Below are 22,477 nucleotides of genomic sequence, written 5' to 3'. Positions count from 1 at the left end.
CTGAAATATTAACATGGTATTACAACTTTATTTTTAAGATAACAATATTGAACTCTTCAACACTAGGAAGAGTTTGCATACTGTCCTGGAGTACTTGACTTTTTAAGTTAGAAAAACTTCTCAAGTTAGAAATCAGACATACTTGTATTTCAGCCTTAGAGAAACACAAATCAACTGAACTATAGGAGAAAAAACGTTGAGAAATTGAGTGCTGACAGTGCTTGGACTGAACCCTTAGAAGGGATTATATATGCAATGAGTAGACTAATAATTTTTTTTTTTTTAATTGTAAATTGACTGGGACTTACTAGCAAACAACACTGGCATAAACCTCTGCATACAACCCACTTCACTTCTGAAGTTTTATTTTCTCATCCAACCAATTCTAATAGAAGTCCTGTTCCTCCATGGATGCTTAGAACTACAGAATGACAATGGTTGAAATGTAACAGACCAATTTTGGAATATCATAACTGAAGTAAACCAAGCAATCACAGTTCAATCTCAAACTACAGCCTATAAAATGCAACATCTTATTCAGCAGTATCACCAAAGTCAAAACTTGAATTACAATTGCTCCCAAATTTATTAAGACTACCAAGTATCAGAAAAGAAAACAGAACTTTTTAAAACATGAGATACTAAGGGAGAAAGCTTTTAAATCTGAACACAATGATACAACAACAGGGAGGGTCTTCAGGTTAAATGAAGAACACTAAAGGATGGAAAGCTTCACTGAAACAAGCGGTTCTAGCTTGACAGATTGGAAATGCAGAAGCTTCAGTTGTTTACATTAACTTTAAAGAAATCAAATTAATTGTTCTAGCAATTCAACGAATCTACCAGAAATATAATTCAAACAAACAAACAATCTGCTGCTTTCCTCTGAGCTCCCCACATTTTCAGGTATACTGACAGCTTCTGCACAATTTCAACAGGATTTGGGTTTGTTTTTAAAAATTTTCCACTGGAAAACTTAAACACTCTCTTTTCCTCCCTCCAAACCCTTAGCATTTCCCATGTATGGATCTGCCATACGCAAGACCACAGATTCTACAGTGCTGCTATCAACACAGACACTTGAATCTGGAAGAAATTTCCAGGATTGGAAAGCACAAAGATAAACTGTCCTAAGCTCATTTATTTTACTTACTTAAGAATTCCACAACTTTGAGTTACAGCAGAAGCATAACAAGACATTTATACCTGGTTGTACTTCACTAAATGGAGCCCAAAAAGGCCCAGGTCCAGCAAGAGGTCGCTCATTATTCCCTCCGCTGGGATGGCGGTTGTGCTTCCTCCATGTATGTGGAGAGGTTGGTGGGGATTGCTGTGGTGAAACAACTGGAGAGGTGGACTCCTAATAAAACAAAGGAATCTTTTAAGTTTTTTACTACATAACTGAATACATAAAAGCCTATCTAAAACCATTATTTCTAGAAACAACCATCACTGCAGTTAAACTCTCATTTTAGAGAGTGAAAATTTTAGTACTTATTAAAATGAGGGAACAGGAGAAGTCAGATACAGTATGACTAGGACTGGACACATTTACATAAGAAAAAGTCATCTAATATATTTTTAACTTGGCATTCTTAACACAACAGCAGTGCTGAGTTAAATGACTTAGCTACAAAGGAAACTAGATTGTAAGACTCACTTTCACTTGTGATAAAAGTTACATTTGAAACCAGGTCTCAAAAGAAATACTTACTATACATTTTATTATCATACCAAATGTTCATTGAAGGATTCACAGTCATTTATTTTCATTTAAAAAAAACAGAATCAAGGATTGTTAAAAAAAAAAAATCACCAGACAGGACACTTGGCTTTTTAATATACAAAAATATAGATGCAATTTTTAAAAAAAGAATGATGCCATCTAGGACTTCTCTGCTGTACAAGGTAACGTTGCCCTGATGCTAAGGTTCATGCTTCTCTTTAATCCCATATTGTACTATACTCTTCCTGAACAGGTGGGAAAAAAGAGAATCATATGTGCAATTTCTACATGGAATCAGTGCTAATGAGACATGCAGATTACCACTTTATTTCATTTCAAATAAAATACAAAGGAAAAATTATTTCTATTGTACAAAGTATTTATGTAGTAGAAAGTAATTTCTCCACTATATCTTTATCTTTTGACATTCTTGTTTGCCAGTTCTCCCAATTTGAACTGAACTGTATTAATAAAAACAAGTACAAGAAAGCAAATCTTGAACTCCAAATATCCTGAAAAGTAATAACAAAGCCAAAAATCTCAAAATCTATTTCAGCAGTTCACAGAAAGTTTGGCATTCTATGTTAACAGATGTTAACATACTATCAAGTACCAACAGACAGACTGACTGCAGGCTTCCCCAAAATTATCCAAACTGATTTACTTTGCCTAATATTCAAAAACCATTAAGCTTTTTAAACAATATTACATCTACGAAAGTCTGAAAGTCTTTTAAAAAGTAAGAAAGTGCCATAAACAAGCTTTTCTCCAAGCAAGGTATATTCTAAAAGTACATGCATCCTAACAAAAAAAGCTTTAGAGCCACAATGATTGGTTATGTGTTGATGTAAACTTTTGCCTTTTTTGGCTCTCTGATTTTCCTATTCCCTGTGAAGCAAAGCCACCTTGGTTGGTTCTGCAGATGAGGTATTTTCTGGAAGTTCTGACCATCAAGTCAGATTTCCCCAACTAAGTTTCTAGGCCACAAGATTTCCATTCCAAGTGTTTAAATCACGCTCATACACACTGGCAAAGAGTTTTACTAAGTGGCTGGGAGCAATACTAATTCACTTCAGCTTTTAATTGAGGCATCAGCTGACTGCACAGTCTGAGTTACTGCTCTTCCACAGTACCTCCACCAACTCAAGACACCTTTTTTGTTGCAGCTACATGCCTTTCTGAAATTTGCCTGAAGATTTCTTCTTACTTCGTTTACTTGACAAATCTGTTTTCAATGGCAGGGCGTTCTTATCCTCACAGGTAGATGGGGGCAGGAGGGGAAGGAGTCAGGGTACTCAGAGTGCCACTTGCAGGCTGGAAAATGGAACTGAGGTTGAATGGCTACTATGCTTAGCATTGTGCAACAGGTGATAGGAAAACCATGACACTGCATTACTTAAACCTACAAAAAGCTTCCTCTTCCACTGGCTTTTATACAAGCCATCTTTTATCAAACAAGATTTGAAGGATGTTTGAATTTTTTAGACAAAACATCATGGAGCAAACCTAGAGAAAGCTATGCTTGGACACAGATGTTACTCATTTAATCCAGTACTCTTACAAAGCAGATGGTCCAGAAAGACACAGAAGAAAACCTGAGGCAAATGTATGATAGTCTACCTAAAGGAAACAACTCACTATTTGTAGTAACTGCATGTGAACATTAAAACTTGACACACAGTCCTCACGAAGCAGCCCTGCCCTAGGCTGAGCACTGTGACTCTTCAGTAAAAGCCTCTGCCTAACAGCTGGTCTTATGCTGGTACAGGAAGAAATTGTAAATATGATTCTCAACTTCAATTTTTCTAAATCTTTACTTCATATGTGGTTCATGTGATTCTGTAAAGCATGTAATAACAGTAATCAGATCATGAGAAGCACAAATTACTATAGGAAATAATTAACTTTGTTCTCAGTGTGGAAGACAACATTATGTTGGAATTCTGAGCATTTACAGATTTCCCACAACTGATTTGGAGCTTACACACTCCAAAATTTTTGAACAGCAAAAGCACGTCACCGGCTCTGATATCAAAAAACTTCTGGAAGGGGGACAACACACATCTTCAGCTTTACTGTCATCACAAGATAGACATTCTCAAACCAGTTTAAACTCAGTTTAAACCAATTTAGACAGCATTACTGTGGCACCATCTTTCCCTTGTGCAATCCTAGTCACTCACAAATAGCACTTGTGGTATTCATTCACCCAGCTTACTAGAATCTTAAGAGATCCTTCGTTGGTTTTTTTTATATATTTATATATATGCACACAAATATGTGTGTACATATCAAATGTCTTGGCCAAAATACTGATGGCTTGATGCAAGTGTAAAGAAGGAAGATGAAAAAGGCTGGGGAAGAGGCAGGACAGTAGAAACACTGACTCCCATCCAAAAGCAGTCATGGCAAAACATGAGTAGAGATTTACTGAAGCTGCAACTACACACAGCTTCATTCACCCCCTGTATATAGGGTAATAACTATGTATCTGCCTCTGCAGTGGATAAAAAGCTATCATTTTCATACACTTGTACCTTGAAAACGGTTTGTTGTACAGTTTCCACTTCAGTTTTGTCTTGAGCTTCACACTTCAGTAAACAGAGGCAGTAGTTCCATCAGAACCAACTCTGATCATCAGCTGCAACACACATTCTCATAAATTGAGAGTGTTTTGAGTTTATGAGCATGTTTGTTGCAACTGAGCAAGCAGGGCTGTTCGTTTTCACCTGTCTGATCTATTAATAAATTAATTTTCAAAGCCTGAAACATCCAGAATCAGATTTTTAAAAGGTAATTAGGATACAGAACCTAACTTATCTACTCTTCCAAATCATAGCATGTAAAAACAGTTTGCATTATTTAGGTTACTGGTAGCTCAGGCATTTGAAGTTACCCATCTAATCTTTTTGGGGACTTTGAAAATTTTACTCAGTGTCTGCACATTGCAGTAGATGTTTATTAGATCAGCTACTATTAAAATTATATTTTTATAATTTTTTAGTGTTTTCAATGCAATTATATTTAAACATTTAAACCACTACCTTATTTTTTTCCCTCCAGACAAATCTCAATAAAAATCAAAGCAATTAAAACATTCTGTCTTTTACTATTGTTAAGCCACTTATTTTACCTCGTTAAATGATTCCAGAAAATATCTAAATAAAAGCATGTTGACATAAATGGTTAATGTTTTCATGTTAAATCAAACTAATAAGAACATCTTTGTCAATAACTGATCAAAAAATAAGGTTATAGCTACCAGGCAAAAATTAAGTAGTGCATCTTAATTAAGAAAAAAATACCACATTTAAAAACATTGTAAAAAAGCATTATTTTTTTCAGACTGGAATTATAAAACTGAGACACTATACAGTACTTGTAACTTGGGATATTTTTTAAATGACAAGAAGTTACTAAAAATAGCATGTTAATTAAAAAAGGTTAAAAACATTTTTCAAGGGGGATGCGTGGTTAAGCCAATTACAAACTGGCTGGTCTGACCTCAGCGGTTTGAAAAGTTTTAGAGGATTAGATTTTTGAAGAAAATAATAATTAAACCAGAGACAAATGAAAAAGGGATCAATCACAGCATGAGAAATGATACGTAAATTGGCTAGCATTTTTGTGATTTCCTCAACAAAAGAACTGCACTACATTTAACCCGAAGTTAAGCATACCTCAGTGGGGTGTCATACAAGATAGTTCCAACAATGTGGAGATTAATAAAAGGATCTAAGGTGTAAAATAACTGGCTATAGCAGGGGCAAAGCTGGATTGTATTAAATAGGAATTATGAGATTGAAGCGAAGTCTCTAATCATGCTCCTGAATGACTGATTTGGGCAATAACCTTATTTGATACTTTAGGTAACTGATTATGCACACTACACAGCATGCTTATGAATTGCGACAACAAATGCAAGGCAGCGAACAGATGGATCCCTTTCAGGACACAGGGAACAGTCAGCTATTAAATTCTAAAACAGTAAATACAGTTTTTCTTGCATAATGAAAGTTAATACCAAAGGCCATAATGAGAGGACTGGATGCACAGGCCAACTATGAGACCCCTACATTATGTCAAGTATGACAGATTTGCTTCATTCACAGCTGCCAAGGTATATGAGGTGAGATATATTGAGCAGAAGCAGGAAAGAACCCTACAAAATAAGTATTAATACTGGTGAAATACCATTTGGAACAAGAAATACAAATGTAGCAAAATACTTTCAATAAGTGCAAATTCAAATTGGATCACAGGCAGAGAAGGATTAACGATTACTGGTAACTATTTTATGAAATGAAACTGAGACTGTGAATTGTTTCGTCAAGTAAAACAGAGCTAAAGTGGAATCCAACAGTTTTCCCGTAAATACTGGTAGAGCCCTGCAGCAAATACTAATGACAGAGTTGGTAAATGAACAGGCTAAGTGGGAATTCCCACCATATTCCCATGAATATTTCTACTAAGACTCTAGAATAGTTTTCCCCAACAAAGCCAGTGTGGAACAAAAGGCTTTGCAGTTTCAAGAAAGAACCCTGATCTTTTAAAAAACTCATTATCCAATACGATTTCTCATAATAATAATAAAGGGTTAGATGCAAATGAGCTCTTGTCCAGTTCTGTACTTGTAAACAATTTAATATCAGGTATATTTTATCTGAAATTACCTGTTTAATCTACAAAACAGAAGTGCACAGAAATAAACTACTGGCAAAACCTTAAAATAAAGTCACACTACTTTTCATACAGTTGAAAGAATTGAAATGATCAAATTCTGCCTGCTACAGGTACCAAATTTGAGCTGTCTCCTCCTAAGGCTGCACTGACATAGCAATAAATCAATATGATCTGGAGTGCCAGTAATACACTTAATGCACCCATAGGCAGAGGGGTACCTTCAGCTTTGTCTTTTATTTTTACCTGGATATAGCAAGGTTCAGCCTGTAAGTGTTTGTCAGATACATGTCTTTCAGATGTTAGAGTCTCAATATCTATTGAAGCTAGATACTCCCCTTTCCTGAAAAAGAGGTAAAAGTATCCTGAAGCAGTATCTGATCAACATCTGGATCATACCTAACAAAACTGGAAAAAGTATTTGCTTATTGGCTTTAACAGCAAAACACAAAACGTCTCCAGGATTGAGAATATTTAGTCACATGTGAGCTACTTTCAGAAGGCACAAAATTCTTCCTAATCTCAACATTGCTACCTCTTCTAAGAAAGTTTTCAGTACACTAACAGTTTTAGTAACATAGCTGCTACTATCAAGGTATAGATATGTATATACACTGTGGTAGCATACTTATGTCTCCAAAGTGCTTGTATAGATGTCACAGTGTCATGAGAAGCGTTCAACTCTACCTAGCCTCTATTTTATAGGAATAAGAAATTTTGTCAGAAGAAAAAAAAAAAAATACTTTCACCCAGTGTTTTATCTCCACCACAATGTGCAGTTAACATGCTATCCAGTGAGTGAAGGCATCTTTTTTATTCAGCTAGACTCCTAAAATCAGTTCTGTAGCTTCCATGACAGCCGGGCATGACTTCAGTCATCTTCTAACAATATTAAAAAGATATAAACTTCTGCCCAGTGCTATATTTATAAACTACAAAAGCTACCACAAAATCATTTATAGCTACTCTTTGGAAACACAACCTGACTGCTATTTCCTGATTCCCTGCCTCCAAGTAAAGTTCATTGAGGGAACTGCCAAAATTATGTGTTGATAAAGAAATAGTTTTAGCTAGGACATTTCAGTAGACACTATACTAAGTGGAATTCTTCTACATAAATTATTTGTGATTATGAGATATTATACTATGCATGACAAATCTCACTAATATGGAAAGTTGCATATAAATGAACCCAGTTTTTAAAGATGAAGATTAAGATACCTTATGATTTCATACAAATAATATTTCAGCCATAGCATTTTAAGAAATCAATGTATTTTCAAGTGCTGGGAACATTCTCAAAGCAACAAACAGTTTAAGAAAAAACAAACCCCCAAATTTGTTAATGGAGTATCTAGCAACTACATGATAAGCTCCATGAGTGAAATATCCAAGCTTAACTCACACATTCCTCCAGAAAGAAGAGTGATCCCTAGGAAGATGGCACATTGTGATTTATTTCTCAGACTTTGTCTCTTCTCATACTCATCGCTCAAAAAGGTGGCATGAGAATTCAGAATCTGAAACTTTTTCTAGATTTTATAAATCTGAATGGTATCTCAATGGTATCTCAGGTGAGGACAACTAAATCAACAATTTCCATGTAAACATGGATAAAAGCTGTACTCATCTTCTGGAAAATAACCCAGTTAGAGTATTTATGTGGTTAAGTGAGAAACCTGGGCTCAAGCCCCTTTCTCAGCTTATTTCTAAGCTGGTATCCTAATCAATTATTATTAGATTGGAACAAGACAGCTGCTTGGATGGGTTCATTGTACAGTCAGAAATACAGCATCAGCCATAGAACATTCAGTTTTACAATAGGGTGCAAAACTAGACAATACTTCCCCAATGTTCTAGACCATGAATACAACTTAAAATTGCTGGACTCAGCACTGTGTTGTCTGTTACATTTGTCCCAAGTCTGTTTTCTGGGCCAGATGTCTCAGAGGACTTACAGAGTTTCTTTATGCTGATGATCCCAGACAGACTTGTGTGAAAAAGAGATACCAAGTTGCTTCTACCAGCCAAGACAGAGAAATGGAATTGGGATGATGCACATACACCTTTGTGAATACGTGACTTCTTTATCCTCAAGACCTCAAACACCGTATTTATTTTTCATGCCACTACAGATTCCTGTATCAAATTACAACTGTTCACTAAATAAACTCTACATCATGATGGAAGCATATGAAACGTAGTTTCAACCCAACTAAAACCTCACCATAAGATCTAGGAAATCTGCAATGTGTGAAATGCTTGGTAGCTCTCTCAAGCACACCTACGCAAAACTAGACAGCAAAAAGGTATCTTGAGACCTACTGCTAGCTCTTTTTTCATTACATTCCCCATCCTCCCCTTGGAAGAAAGGAAGAGGCAGCCAAACACTGATTACGGATTTCCTCTACTAATTTACTTTTTCTTTATATTGGATCAGTCTGGGCTATTTCCATAGAGACTAATAAATGTTTATGAGTAATCCCTGGATTTCCAGAATGACTATGGGACATTTGCAAGTTCCTCGATTCTTCACAAAATAAGCCCAGATAAAAGCATACCACAGGGAAGAAAACAGGTCATTCAATACACACACAGAGCAAAATTTAGCATTTGTACTCGGTTTCTTGCTTGTAGAAAAGACAATCAGAAAGGATTTCCCCATGGAAAAAGAGCATAAAGACTGTAAACCCAAGGAATTACGTAAGAGAGGGCAGAGCTGTAAGCCTTTACAGTTTTCATTTATTCAGACATCTTGTCACTGAAGATCAAAGAACCAGTGAACAAAAAGAAACCAGCTTTCTCATTATTAAAACACAAGAAAAAGCTATTTGAAAACTTTGGTCTGTTTTTCTGGTTCTCATTGTCTCTCCTAAACAGTTAAACCACTGAACAATAAAATGTGAGACAGAGAAAAGCAACTGTGAAAATTTACAGATTTTTTTCTAAATACAATATTTCAGATTTGCATGTATTGGAGCATGCTGAAGGACTAGAAGTTCAGTCTGCCACAGCACTTCAGTACCACTGTTCCAGTGACCAGGAAATTGATGGGAACTATTTAATAAATGAGCTGTTAATATAATAATGACTACAACTTTATATGTGCCAACCTAACTTACACACTGAAATTCTTTGCTGTCTCAATTCTTTGTCCACTACCTCCAATATTTTAAACATGGATTTTAAGACTTCATAAAAAATGTCTCCTACATGCAAGTATTTCAGAGGCATTTATGGTCTTCATGTATATCAGTATATATCAGTAAAAATTTATTTTTGAGAAACTATATTGAAAGCAACAAAGCTTAGAAGCCCTATCAAATTGACATCTACACAGCAGTGACTGAGAGTCCCATTTAATCTTTTAAGTTAATTTACCTGTTGGTCAGTTGATGTACGCTGCTGAACTGCATCATGGCTCACAGAGCCTTTTTTGACTTGTATCCTGCCAGGTGGAGGAGGAGGAATCACACCTGAATATGAAGCTGGGTTATCAGCATCTGAAGAATACAAGGCTGTGTGTCTTGACTCTTGTTCATTCTTTGACACAACAAATCTGGGAAGAGGGAGGTCCTTTACTGTTAAAAAAAACACAGCAGGACATTTACTATACATAAATACGATGATTAGAAACAAAAACACTGTTCAATTTTGAAGTTAAAATTTCACACGTGACTCAATTCCTTACACACTGAGATTGCTGCTACAGTCAAGCCAACATCTGGCAGCTGGAAAAAGCAAATACCTATTCTGCATTAGACTCCACAATTCTGCAACCCAAGTTCTGACTTTGGTACACAAAGATGACTTCACATTGCTCCACTTTGCACTTCACATTGCTTTGCACTACAGCTGTGCATTAAATGCAGCAATAATCAGATAACCTGGATTTAGCTCATTTTTTGTCAGTTTTTTCAACATTCCATTACTGAAGTGTGATTTTCAAAATTTTTCAAAATATCTACCAAAGTATCTACCATTTCTAGCACATACATAGAATTTGAGTCTTCACACAGGAGGCTCATCAGCAAAACAAATGCTAAAATACTGCAGTACATATAGCATCATCTTTTGGCGAGATAATGTCATGTTCATATTTACAACAGATAAGATAATCTAGTCATATCACAACTGTGCGACTACTGCTTTAACACATCTGCGCATGCTTTTCTACGACAAAAGCTAAATTAGCTAATTGGGATACAACTGGAAACATCCCAATGTCACCTCACTTTGATATGAACAACTAAAATGCAAAGTTTCTACAATATGCTAGAAGCCATTAGCTTTATGTACCATGGTTCAGAGTAGCCCAACATAAAAATGAGCCTATGTAAACCTTTAATTTCCCACTGCAAGATTTCTACGAATAAACATAAATTGTGAATTTGCTGTACAGCTTACTTGGAAATTATGCTTCCAACACAACACAAAACAAAATTACAAGCATGGCTCAAATTTAATTTCGCTTGCTGACTGCTTACGTAAATTACTTCTGGTACTGAGAATGAGTCAGTGGTACTACAGCTATATTAGAATATGAGATGAAATTGCATAGTTTATTACATTGTACCCCATGTTGCAGCAGGAAAGTAACATAACTAAACAGCAAACCACAGCCAGCCAGAAAGTGAAAAAGTCATTGCATACACATGAAAATGTGTATGCTTGCAAAACCAGGAAAATACAAACACCAGATGATCCAACTGACACAGGGGAAGTCTGTGCAATCAGCTGTGCCAGCACGAGTCACAAAATAATAGAGGACTCAAAAGAAACACAAAATACTCTACTGTCTTCTTTAAAAGCAAGACTAGATAAATATAGGTTTGTTTAGCTGTACTAAGTTCCTATGTGACTAACCTGCTATTTTTACCTCTCTCCTCTCTGACTTTTTCCCATAACAGCAGAAAAATCTCATTTCAACACTACAACATTTGTTATCATTCAGAAAACCCTCAATTATAAGTGTGAGAGTTGTCATGAATGGAACTAACCCTTGATATTGAATATACTAAAGAGTTCTCTGTACTTTTTATGCCCACATCCTTCCTAACATTTTCTTCCACCAAAGCCTGCATTCCATACTTAGAAAATAAATATTATTTTGAAATAGACACTACTCATTCATGTCTCAATTTTTAGCTTCATGGATGGAAAATTTTCTGGGACAAAGGAACAACAGCTTTAGAGGCTTGTAGTACAGTAACTAATGCCAGTATTCTTACTCTACTGCCCATCTGAGTAATCAAAAAAGCACTCACTTAAGAATCAGTTGGACCACACTTATGCTAGACTTAGTATTCAAAATTTGACTGAGTTTCCGCTCAGCAACTCAGATAAAGCAAATTTCTTGTCTACTGACAAGACACACACCAAAAAGCAAAAGAAACAAGTAGGAAAGTGAAAGAAAATCCCAAGATAAAAGAATGAAGAAAATTAAGAAAATCAATGAAACATGTATAAAATGGAGAGCTAAAACGTAGATGTCCAAAAATAAAAGCTTTAACTAATTTAAAATGTTTGAAGAGAGAAAGAATATACATCTTAGTTTGGGATGGCTCTAACAGTTCCTCTTCAAGACATTTTAGAGATGGACTGTGGGCAGAATTAAGTTTGCAAAGCTCAGAATCATTTTATGAATCTTCAGCCTGCTGCATTTTACTTGTTGAGTTAGCTGTTACAACAAGAAGCAGGAAATTCATAGATAGGACTGGAACCACTGCAACCAAGGCAACAGACCATAGCTAAAAACAGTTAGGATAAAAATAAATGTTCTCTCTATTGTACTTGGTGTATTTTGTAGGCTTGGAACCAGTTACAGAAAATTATTCCTAGAAGTCCAGAAATCGTTACAAGTATTTGTAATATTGTCATGAATCAAGGAAATTATCAATGTGAAATTATAAAAATTCCAATCACTGTTAACTTTATAGCAGCATATTTTATATTTTGGAATTAACTCTGTACCTTCATTCAATTCTTTCCTTCAAATTTCTTGTTATTTCCCATTTTTTTTAAATAGAAAAGCTCCTTCTGGTTAAGGTATCTTGCATTAAAATAAAACCAAGCTTATAAAACCCCTGGAAAAAGCCTACATAGGGATTTGTTTTTCCCTTCTTCAACAGGCATTTGATGAGAGATTCCACAGTTGTTTGATCAAGTTCCAGTTTCATCAGTATTAAAAGTCGAAGGTTCTTTTTCCAGCTTTCTGATTTTAGGGCATTCTGCTACAATTTGCTAAAGCTTTAGATTTGGGAGCACTCATCAGGAAAACTAGGGAAATGGTTTATAAACACACAGTGGATTATAAACAGAAAGGAATTTGAATACTAGCAAAACATTGACTAAAACAATGCACTTTTCCAAAAAGCTACAAAACCCCATGAAAGCAGTATAAACAGTTTGTATAAGCCTAGAATAAACATAACTGTGAAAGTATACACAGTGATTCCTTTCTTTTTTATAGCTTTGTCAAATACTTTGGTCATATCAGATTGTTTTTAACAGTCTCCTTAACTGCCGTTTAATCTATATCCTTTAGACACAAAAACCTCCTAAGACTTCTTTTATTTACTAGCATATAAAAATCATAACATTATTCTACAGACATGAAATCTACTAGGAAAGTCACTCTAAGTCAAAACTGTGCTCCAATGATATTTTTAATTTGTGAGTTGTGTACTACAATGCAAGGGCTACAGTGACTTAAAACTCACTACTTCATCTTCCTAAGTCTCTTTCCATCTTACAGAACAAGGACATGGATCCACTTATCTCATTCAGAAGGCTACAGGAGGGCCTCACATCAGAGCTCTTCCTGGTGCTCTAAACCATCTTCCTAGAATATGTCTTTCTCCTGTTTCTATTTGACCACCCACACCACAGCTGACCTTTGAAAAGTAGGGTAACAGGTGATTTGGCTGATTACAGACTTCGAAGATGTTTTACAGATCAGGTTTTTCACTAGGAAAGAATCTTAAACTAATCTTCATACCTGCTCTAAGAGAGAAAACTGTCAAACCAAGTGCAAAGAAATGTAACGTTAGAAAAGATAACCTTCACCTTGTCACAGTCAAGGCTTCAGAAAGGCAGCAACTACAAAAACCTGCAAATGCTGCATTCTTCTTCCAGTTTACATTACTCCTCTTAGTACTTTACTCAGAGGACCCAGCACACAATTTCTCACATCAGTAATCTATAGAATTAACTTGGTCCTATGTAGTAGGTACAAGTTGTTCATTATTCCCATGGTGAATGCAATAGTTATTCAGTACTTATTTCAACTCATATTTACTGCACAGTAAGAAAACACTCTCTCAGTCTCTCCACATTTTTAAATTAGCAACATGTATAAAAAGACATATCACAATAATTTACAATGTTACTCTATCAGAATCTGTGAGCCAACTACCACTAATTGCACTCAGCAACTCAATCCCCACTCCGCCGATCCTGTAATTTACCTGTATTTAAGCTCTCCACTCTTAGAGGGAGACCAGATTGGGCCACAGCAACAAGTTTCAAAGCAATGTAAAATTGACTTCTTCCGAAATAGCCAAGTCTTGTTGCACCACAGAGCTCCATAATCTGAAATGAAACACAGTTACTTACAGAAAGAAATTTTAAACACAACTGCTATACAGATTTCATACATTTCAGAGTAGCATGCCATGTTTTCAAACATACTGACTGCATCTTCCTCCACAACAATGACCTGCAATCTTACTGAAGGGCATGCCAGCTTGTGCCAGGTCATTGTGCTAATCAGACTCTCAGAGTTAAATGATCCAGACTGCCTTTTTACCTACTGAGCAGTCTCATCTAGACTGCGATATTCCAAACGAGACACAAGGATGCTCTTGGAACACCACAGTGTTTGAAAGTCAATATAGACGGCATCACTCCTTCTCTCTCCTCAACCACAGTTCCAGACAATCTGGTGGAGAAGTACTCTTGGTAATCCTAATTACTGTTTTCACATTCATATGCCTAGAAATGGCGTCTAAGCAAACTGGCTCCACAATTCCTCACGGACCAAACTGCAGCTGACCAGCATGCAGTTCCCCAAATAAATCTTCCTTTATACTCCTGAAGATGACTGCAACATCTTTCTCCAGTCATTGAGACCTAACCCTCAGCTCCATAATATTGGAAGAGAAAGATGGCTTGCAACAACATTAGCCAGCTCTCTCAACATGCTCAGAAGGATCCCATCCAATCCCATGGATTTGATATTTCTCTAGAGACTCATCATCTTTTTGTAATACTACTAGTTTGTCTCCTTCAATCTCATCTCAGGCACAAAGATTCATGAGACTTTGCCTGTGAATATCAGTGCAGAGAATCTCAGACTAGTTTACATCCGTGGGCATTAGTTTCTGTCCTTGCCCTTCCCACCTGAGCTCAGTCATGTTCCCTTGCTGGAGAACCTGGTCTCTTGTCACATCTGCTCATTTTGTTATCTACTGGGATGCACTACTGGACATAGAGAAAGCTGTCCTGAAAGGTTTCCCAGCTTTCAGAGGACACAGTTCCGAGTGCAGAGGAACCCTGCTCGCAAGCAAGTTCCAGCTGAAGAAGTGAATTATGTTTTCACATAGCAGTAACCGAGCCACCCGATGCACAAGCTGTTAGCCTGTGTGCTTCAGCACCACTGGATCAGAGAACATATTTCAGTAACTACATCCAATGAATCAGATGAATTTATCAACCACAGCTGAGCTAGATACAGGCTCAACAAAAAACTACTTGGATATCTCCTTGCCATGCACCAGGATTCTGGAACCTCATGAAAATAAGCTGATGTAAAACCTGTCACAGGAAGGTGTGGGAAGTTGACAAACACTTAGTTCCAAAAAAGTCCCAAGAGGATCAGCAGGTCTAGGGCTGTACATGCAGCTAAAATCCTGCTGGACAAAAACTACTGCATTAAATCAGTTTTCTGTGTCTGCATCACACTTCACGCATTGTCCCATAGCTCCTCTGTTATTCTTATTTTCCCATTGAAGTATTTCTGCAGCACGATGTCTGGAGAGAAGTCAGGGGATTACAGAGCATTTTCCAAAATCCATCACACGAAAAAATAATTCAACACACTTGAATGCAATACACTAATTTCAACAGGTTGGTTGGACTACAAAGTGCCACCAGGAAAGAAAGGACAGTGTAAATTGACAGATGACAATTCAAATAAAAACTGAGGCATCAACATCTAAACCTTTACTCAACCTAATGCCAAAATAATTATACTGAGTCTAAATACCTAGCAGAGCTAAAGCAGTGGAGATTCAAGAGACAGCTACCAATCAAAACCAGTGTGACAGCAAAAGCAACTTCTTTTTTTAAAGCATTGTATGCTGGAAGACTGATGGAACATCCACATACTTGACTAAACCCAAAATAGAAAAAGCTTGTGGATTCAGTGGCCTAGCACCAACAAATGAGTTAACTAGACTCTCATGGGTCTTACAAAAAGAAGCAATGATATGGGCATTTTGAGCTTATGGAATCATTAGGCAGTAATGTCTTTGTGCAATTTCAAAGCCACTGCTCAACTACAAATTACCTTCTTTTGGAGCTTGTCAGTACTGCCAGACAGGAAAAAAAAACTTCAGTTAAAAACTGAATTAATAATTAAGCTACTGTGACAGGTAAGTATAAGAAAGGAAAGGCAAGCATGGATTCAAAGTAAATATATATAAATACACCAGACATAAGTATCAAGAAAAGCAAAAAGCTTAAGGATACAAAAAACCCAAAAAAACCCCTCACCCGCCCCCCCACCCTTCCCCCAAAAAAGAATGCTCTTCTGCTGCTGAACAAGTAGGCATCAAATTCACTAAAGGAGTCCTCTGTTTCAAATACAGAATATAACCTAACTAGAAACATGACTGAAGGTTGAGTAAAATCATTAGATGCAAACATCTAGTGGTAACTCCTCTGCTGAGCGACAGCATGCTCAAACATACTCAAAACAGTGTACCTGGAATTCCCTTGAAGCAGGATTTAAACATGCAACAGGTAATAAGCTATACTGAAGGGGGGAATAATAATCAAAAATTATCAAACGATTGCTTCTCTGAGATTTAGGTTTAGGGCTTTCATCTGCTTTAGAAGAGAGAGGATAAGGAATTTCCCTAAATTCTTCAAGGAATGTGGAGCCATCTTCAAGACAAAATGCTTCACAACAGTTTTAATCTCCTTAGATATGAAGAACCTGAGGTCACACTACTGCAATTAACTAGAATAAGGCCAACATCTCTGTGAAGCTCCAGAATTGCTGGAAGCCCTTGATATAAAAACCACCAAAGAACCCCCAAACAACAAACAAAAAACCCACAAAAACACATCTCTGTGCAGTAGCTGTAAATTATAAAATTGCATGCTCAGTCATCATAGCACAGAGATGTAATAACAGCATCAGAAATACCAGGCGTTGGCACAAACCAGACATGGCTGGGAAGTAGTATGTTGTCAAAGGGCACTGTTTCAAGCAGGTACCTTCTAGAACCCTTACAGGTTTCAAATAAGAGGCCCTTGGAACTTGGAGAGGCTTGTGAACCTTTACAAATTCCAGGTGAAGTGGAATAAATCATATCTCTATCAAAAGCAGTGAAACACACTTCCCAGAACTTAGAAAATCTCTCTGGGAGAGTCTTCCACAATATCAGTCTCCCTGCCCCCAGGTTCTTCTACAAGGCAAATCAAGCCCATTATCTGTAAATATTATTCATGCAAAAGTACAACAGTATTTAAACAGGGATGACTACAATGCTAAAACAATAAATGAAGCAACATGCATGCCACCTACACAGTAAAGATAAAAATATTTCATATGCTTGGAGAGAGTACTGAAGTACCTACTGTTCCATACCAGAGAGTAGCAAGAGGCAAGACCTGAAGACAACTTTTGCAGGCTGGAAGTTACAACACACATGGTGAGTGCTAATGGGAGGGGGAGTGAACAAACTTAGAGGAGGACCTTTCGTATCATCTCATCCAAACTAGGACAGTGTTGATTAAAAAGTCTTACACCAAGAATATAAACATGAAAATTGTTAAACACAAAGAAACCCTACATGGAATCATGGAACAGTTGAACTTGGAAAGGTCTTCTGGAGATCATTTGCTCCACTCCCCCTGCTGAAAGCAGGCTCAGCAGGTTGCTTTGGACTGTGTCCAGTTGGGATTTTGAGTATATACAAGTAGGGAGACTCTGCAACCTCTCTAGACAACCTCTTTAAGTGAGTGATCACCTTTACAGTAACAAAGTTTGGTCTTAGGTTTAAATTAAACAACCACCATGAACAATACCATGTAAACCACGCACCAGAAATATGAAACAAGTTTTCACATTCATTATACAATATTCAATACTAACTTGAGTTAAACCAAACCATATGAACATACTTGTGCTTCAACATTTAGAAAACGATTTTGAGTTTTATTGTGCATATTAACAATAACCTTCAAATGAAAAACAAGAACTACATTTTAAAAAGTTGTTTATTTCAGATACAAAAAAGATAAAAATTAAATATAATAACTTGCTTCAGTTTTGTTAGTTAACAAAAATGTAACTGATTATGGATAGATTTTAATTCACAGTTTAAAATTAAAAAATTTATCATATCAATAATGTTATTTCTGTGTATCATACACAGCAGTTCATTGATGAGAATTCTCTCTTGCTCTTTTCAAACTTAAAACATATGACAGAATGTTTTCCAATTTAAAAGTTTATTGGAATACAACCTCAAACTGGGTACTAGAACACACTGTCCTACAATAGTGCTCTCCTCAAGTCATGTAATCCACTCACGTCAGCTACAACAAAAATTAGCCACATCTCTACAGTGGAATGTAATTCAGGGATGTGTAACATAAGTTAAAAAAATGCTTCTTAATCATTGCTATTGTAGCAGAAAAAACCTGTGACCATCACTACACAACGAAGAACTATGAAAATCTCTTTCATTTGTTTTTTCCTAGCTTGAATACATTTTTTTCCTCCAAATTCATTACCTTCTAATCATGTTATTCTGCATCTGCTGTTAGATCAAGTCCTGTCACTTCATTTATCTCAATCTACCTCACTAATTGCTGACTACGGCATGGCACAGTTTTCCAACTACAGTCTCTCACCTAGTGTCAACTGGACAAAGCAATACCGATTAGTCTGCTGGTACTAGTTAGAATTTTTAACTTCTCTTCAAAAATCTCACTTGACAGGTAGCTTCTCAGATGCAACAGCTGTTGACAGCACTGTGCAACAGGAACAAGACAGAGAACTGACAAAGATCCTTCTTTTGATGAGTTATTTTTAACCAAGTCAAGTCTCTGACCCAGTTCTCCACACAGCTCCACAAAGCTTGGCACAAGGTGGGACACAAATAAAAAAACTAATTGTAGACAGGACAAAAAAAAGAATGCCACTAAAAGAAACAGTCCAAGTATTGCTCTGAATTCTATGTTTCAGCACATTGCAAACACTTAAACAGTCTTACACCTATCCAAAGATCATTTGCAAAATGCATCTATGAAGGATAAAAAATACTGCTGTATTTAATATTCAGGCAGTGTGAAGCAGAAAATGTTCATGTACTGAACAGCAAGTGTAAAATTACCTCTAATACATACATTTATCTTATTAGGTACTTAGGCATTGTAGTAAATATAGTTAATCAGTTGATACTAAGAATTCCAAGGCACAGGGTACATTTAGGACATTGCTGTTCTTTGTTGCATAACAAATAGTAAGGTTTTAGTGATCGTTCCATGAAGATGCATATCAGTCAATTCCACAAAACTGGCTTCAGAACACAGGCTTTGAAAGAAATAAAACCGATAGCGCTTGAGGACTTCCAAGACAACACACACTCTCTGGTAGTGAACTATTTAGAATCTCTTACTGTCTGAGCTTCTCCTAATACTTCTGTGCCCTTGATTTTCACACTGCACAGCTCCACAGTGGAAGCAGACCGCTAAAATGCCATCGGGAAGAAAAAGCTACTCATCAGCTCAGACAATTAATTCTCTATAGATACTTAAAACTGAAATTTTCCATTCCACAGGTCATTTCAGGGTCAAATATGCATCTGTTTCAGTTAAATGAAATTTCAGAATTAATCACATCAGAAATAATTAACTGTTCAAAAAATGACCCAGTATTTTAAGGCTCAGAGGAATTATTCTGCCCCTGTACTTTGGGATCTGTTTTACAAGCATGCCCACTCCCCGAGTAAGGGTTGCCAGATTTGGAGTCATGCTTTCACTTTGTTAATAGAAAAGCAGCAAAAAGCACTGGAAATTTAAAACTCTGATTTATGACAGATAATAAATTCTTAACAAGTGAATATGCTGAACACCACACACACAAAAACCTCATAGAACTTTTATTACTGGTAGTGCTTTTTGAACCAGTTATACTTTAGGTAATTCCTGACCTCAACCCATTCCAAAAGTGGTCTGCGACACGTCCTGTTGTTCCTGGTAGCACACAGTTTCACAGTGGATTAGCCTCATTTATTAAAGACACTTCCTATTGCAGTAGTAGCTTTTTTGATGTTTCCATCTGCAATCAAAGTTTGTGGTCTTACACTTCTGCAAAAGCTGTTAAAAGCTCTACACATGAATCTTACCTGCAGAACTGCTCATGAAAAGCTCCACAGCTCTCCAAAGGCCAGCAACTCCCTTCTAATTTGGGAGTACGTGGCAACCACCACCCATCAATCCACAACGATGAGGCAAGGCAGATGCACTCTACATACAACTACAAGATCCTTAGAGGGGCCACTTTTCCAAATATCTAGAGTAATAGGCTGTCCTACTTGACTACAACTCAAAGAAAATATTGTCAAGTACCCTCAAAAAGAGGGCAGAATAAAGAATTGTACACCCTTCTGGTATGTTCAATAGCACCAACAAAGGAAAATACAGGCAGCCAGATGAACACTCACTTAGAAAGCAACTACCATTCTCACAAGTAAAAAGTCACACCTGGAAGACCTCAAGGCAGAGACGTTCTTTGCTTGTATTAAGACTTTCTCTACTGCTGTTTTCCTGGCAGAGTAGGTGTTCATGAGAAAGACATATTACAAGCAGAAATGGTAATAAAGCAGCCAGAAGAACTGGAAATTAAAAAAAAAAATCTGGAAATCTGGAGCAGCAAAAGACAGCCTGGGGAACTACAAGAACCATTTCTAATTTTTGATGCATAAAGAGAGGCTCTTTGAAAGTGAGATATTCCACATACCTGTGTTCTCTTACTAAATAATTTTACATTACTGCTTAACCTAAATAGCTCCTCCCCCCTCTACTCTCAATTGCAGTTCCCCATTCCTGAGCACTAACTGCTGCTCATCTGTCCGGTCACACAATAGGATTACTCCACTCAGTATGCCAGCAAAAAGTTACTGTGTTAGTTATTTTCTCTTTTATTAAACTGAATCTGTATAGCAACCAACAAACACCTCAGCACAACTTCAGAAGTTATGTACTCACAGGTTTTATTTACAATAGAAAAAGTACAGATTTTTATGAACAAACTGCAATGAATCTTAGAGCATACATCTCTCACTGGTCAACATCAGATAGCTAGAACTCGTTTTTAGGTTTGCAGTTTATATTTTTGACAAGCAAACCCTAAAGCAGAAATAGCAAACAAGCCCCAGCTGGCACACATGGAATGACATTCTTCATCTGTAATATTTTGAGGCACTTGGTCTTATTCTTGCAATAATTACAAGTCCAGCTGAATACTTATGAAGACTAACCAAGTTTGCCCTTACTTTGTGTGTTGTTTGCTTGTTCTTATGGTTGAAGCTTATGTGAGTAAACAACTTCTGAAGCTCTACCAATCTTCAAAATGCAATTTATCTCCCACAGCATAAACAAATGAATGGAACTACTTGCATATAATTACCAAGAAAGCATCTAGCTTCAGCAGGCACTGGAGAGATACTTCACAGATATTCTAATTGTGGATACTCCTACCATGCAGCATTAAGTTGAATATTTTCCCCCATAATACTAAATGCTGAAGAGAGGAGCATTTATTCAGACATTTTCATTCTTTTCACACCTCCTCTATAATTGAAGCATTCCAGTGATTGATACTCTTTGCTAATAATTATTTTCTCTCTTTTTCAGTTTTAACATTTTCCTCACACATCACCTTCCACACTGCTATGCCAGAACAATGCTAACAAAGAAAAACCCCAAAGAATCAACACAAGCTTCTGGCTTTTTTGCTAACGTGAAATGAAGATTAAGACATTCTCTGATCCCAGTATTAGTGGTCATGCTGTGGCCTGGACAAATAGGACTGTTTCGGTCTGTTCCTGTTATTCCTGAGCACATCCATGTAAGTTTACCTGAAGCTACTGTGTCCATTACTTTACACTCATTTCCCATCCCAATCTTTTTTCCTCTGAGCATCAATCTGAGCACTGTTAATTAGTTGCTTAGCTTTGCACTGCTCTCCTCCTCCCACCGAGGCCAAGAAGCCTTAATGATGTGTCTATCAAAGTTTAAACAAACCTTGGTTAAAGTTCTAAAACCCGCACATTTACAGAGCTACACTTGAGACTCCACTGTTAACATTAGGTCTTAAATTATTTATGATGCTTCGAATCAGAAAAAACAAGTCACTCACACTATTGTAATAATAACAGATTTTTCTACAAAATTCCCAACTACTAGTCTGCAGCAGGAGTATGTCAGCACCTGATGCTAAATTTTACACAGCTCAGTCCTGGTGACCCTTTTCTGGGATTACTGAAGTTGAAAGATATATTCAAAACTGAGCCTACTCATTGCTCTGTTACCATACTTAAGAAGCATTTTAGACGTCAGAAGTCAATCGTTCCAGAAATTCAGGTCAGACTGTCATCTTTTCCAAGTCTTTTAACCTATCAAAACACAGTTCTTATACACAGTCAGACATGCCTAAATTATGTTGTGTTTTTTGTATAACAAGTGTAGGGATAATTTAACTCTTCAGACACTAACCCCAGGTGGAAAAACAAGCAAGTCATGAACACGATCACCAACTTGGTACATTAA

At 36.7% G+C, this 22,477-nt stretch overlaps 1 protein-coding gene across 3 annotated transcripts in view; it reads right to left on the bottom strand.

The window, feature by feature from the left end:
* Positions 1-14,031, bottom strand: part of REPS1 (RALBP1 associated Eps domain containing 1) — a 45,639-nt gene extending 31,608 nt beyond the window's left edge. For 2 of the 3 annotated variants that reach the window (XM_042016265.1, XM_042016267.1), the window contains exons 1-3: positions 13,876-14,031; positions 9,788-9,987; positions 1,207-1,360 (exon numbers count right to left, since the gene is read on the bottom strand). In XM_042016265.1, coding sequence (XP_041872199.1) covers positions 1,207-1,360; positions 9,788-9,987; positions 13,876-13,996 — 475 coding nt within the window. In that variant the 5' untranslated portion in view covers positions 13,997-14,031. The remainder of the gene's footprint in view (positions 1-1,206; positions 1,361-9,787; positions 9,988-13,875) is intronic. The other variant, XM_042016266.1, reaches the window with a different exon arrangement.
* Between the last annotated feature and the right edge of the window lie 8,446 nt (positions 14,032-22,477).

The sequence above is a fragment of the Corvus kubaryi genome, unplaced genomic scaffold (genome assembly GCF_017639235.1).
Source record: "Corvus kubaryi isolate FWS band 111438036 unplaced genomic scaffold, C.kubaryi_AGA036_p1.0 split3-73, whole genome shotgun sequence".
Taxonomy (NCBI): domain Eukaryota; kingdom Metazoa; phylum Chordata; class Aves; order Passeriformes; family Corvidae; genus Corvus; species Corvus kubaryi.
This window is presented reverse-complemented; position numbering and strand designations above follow the sequence as displayed.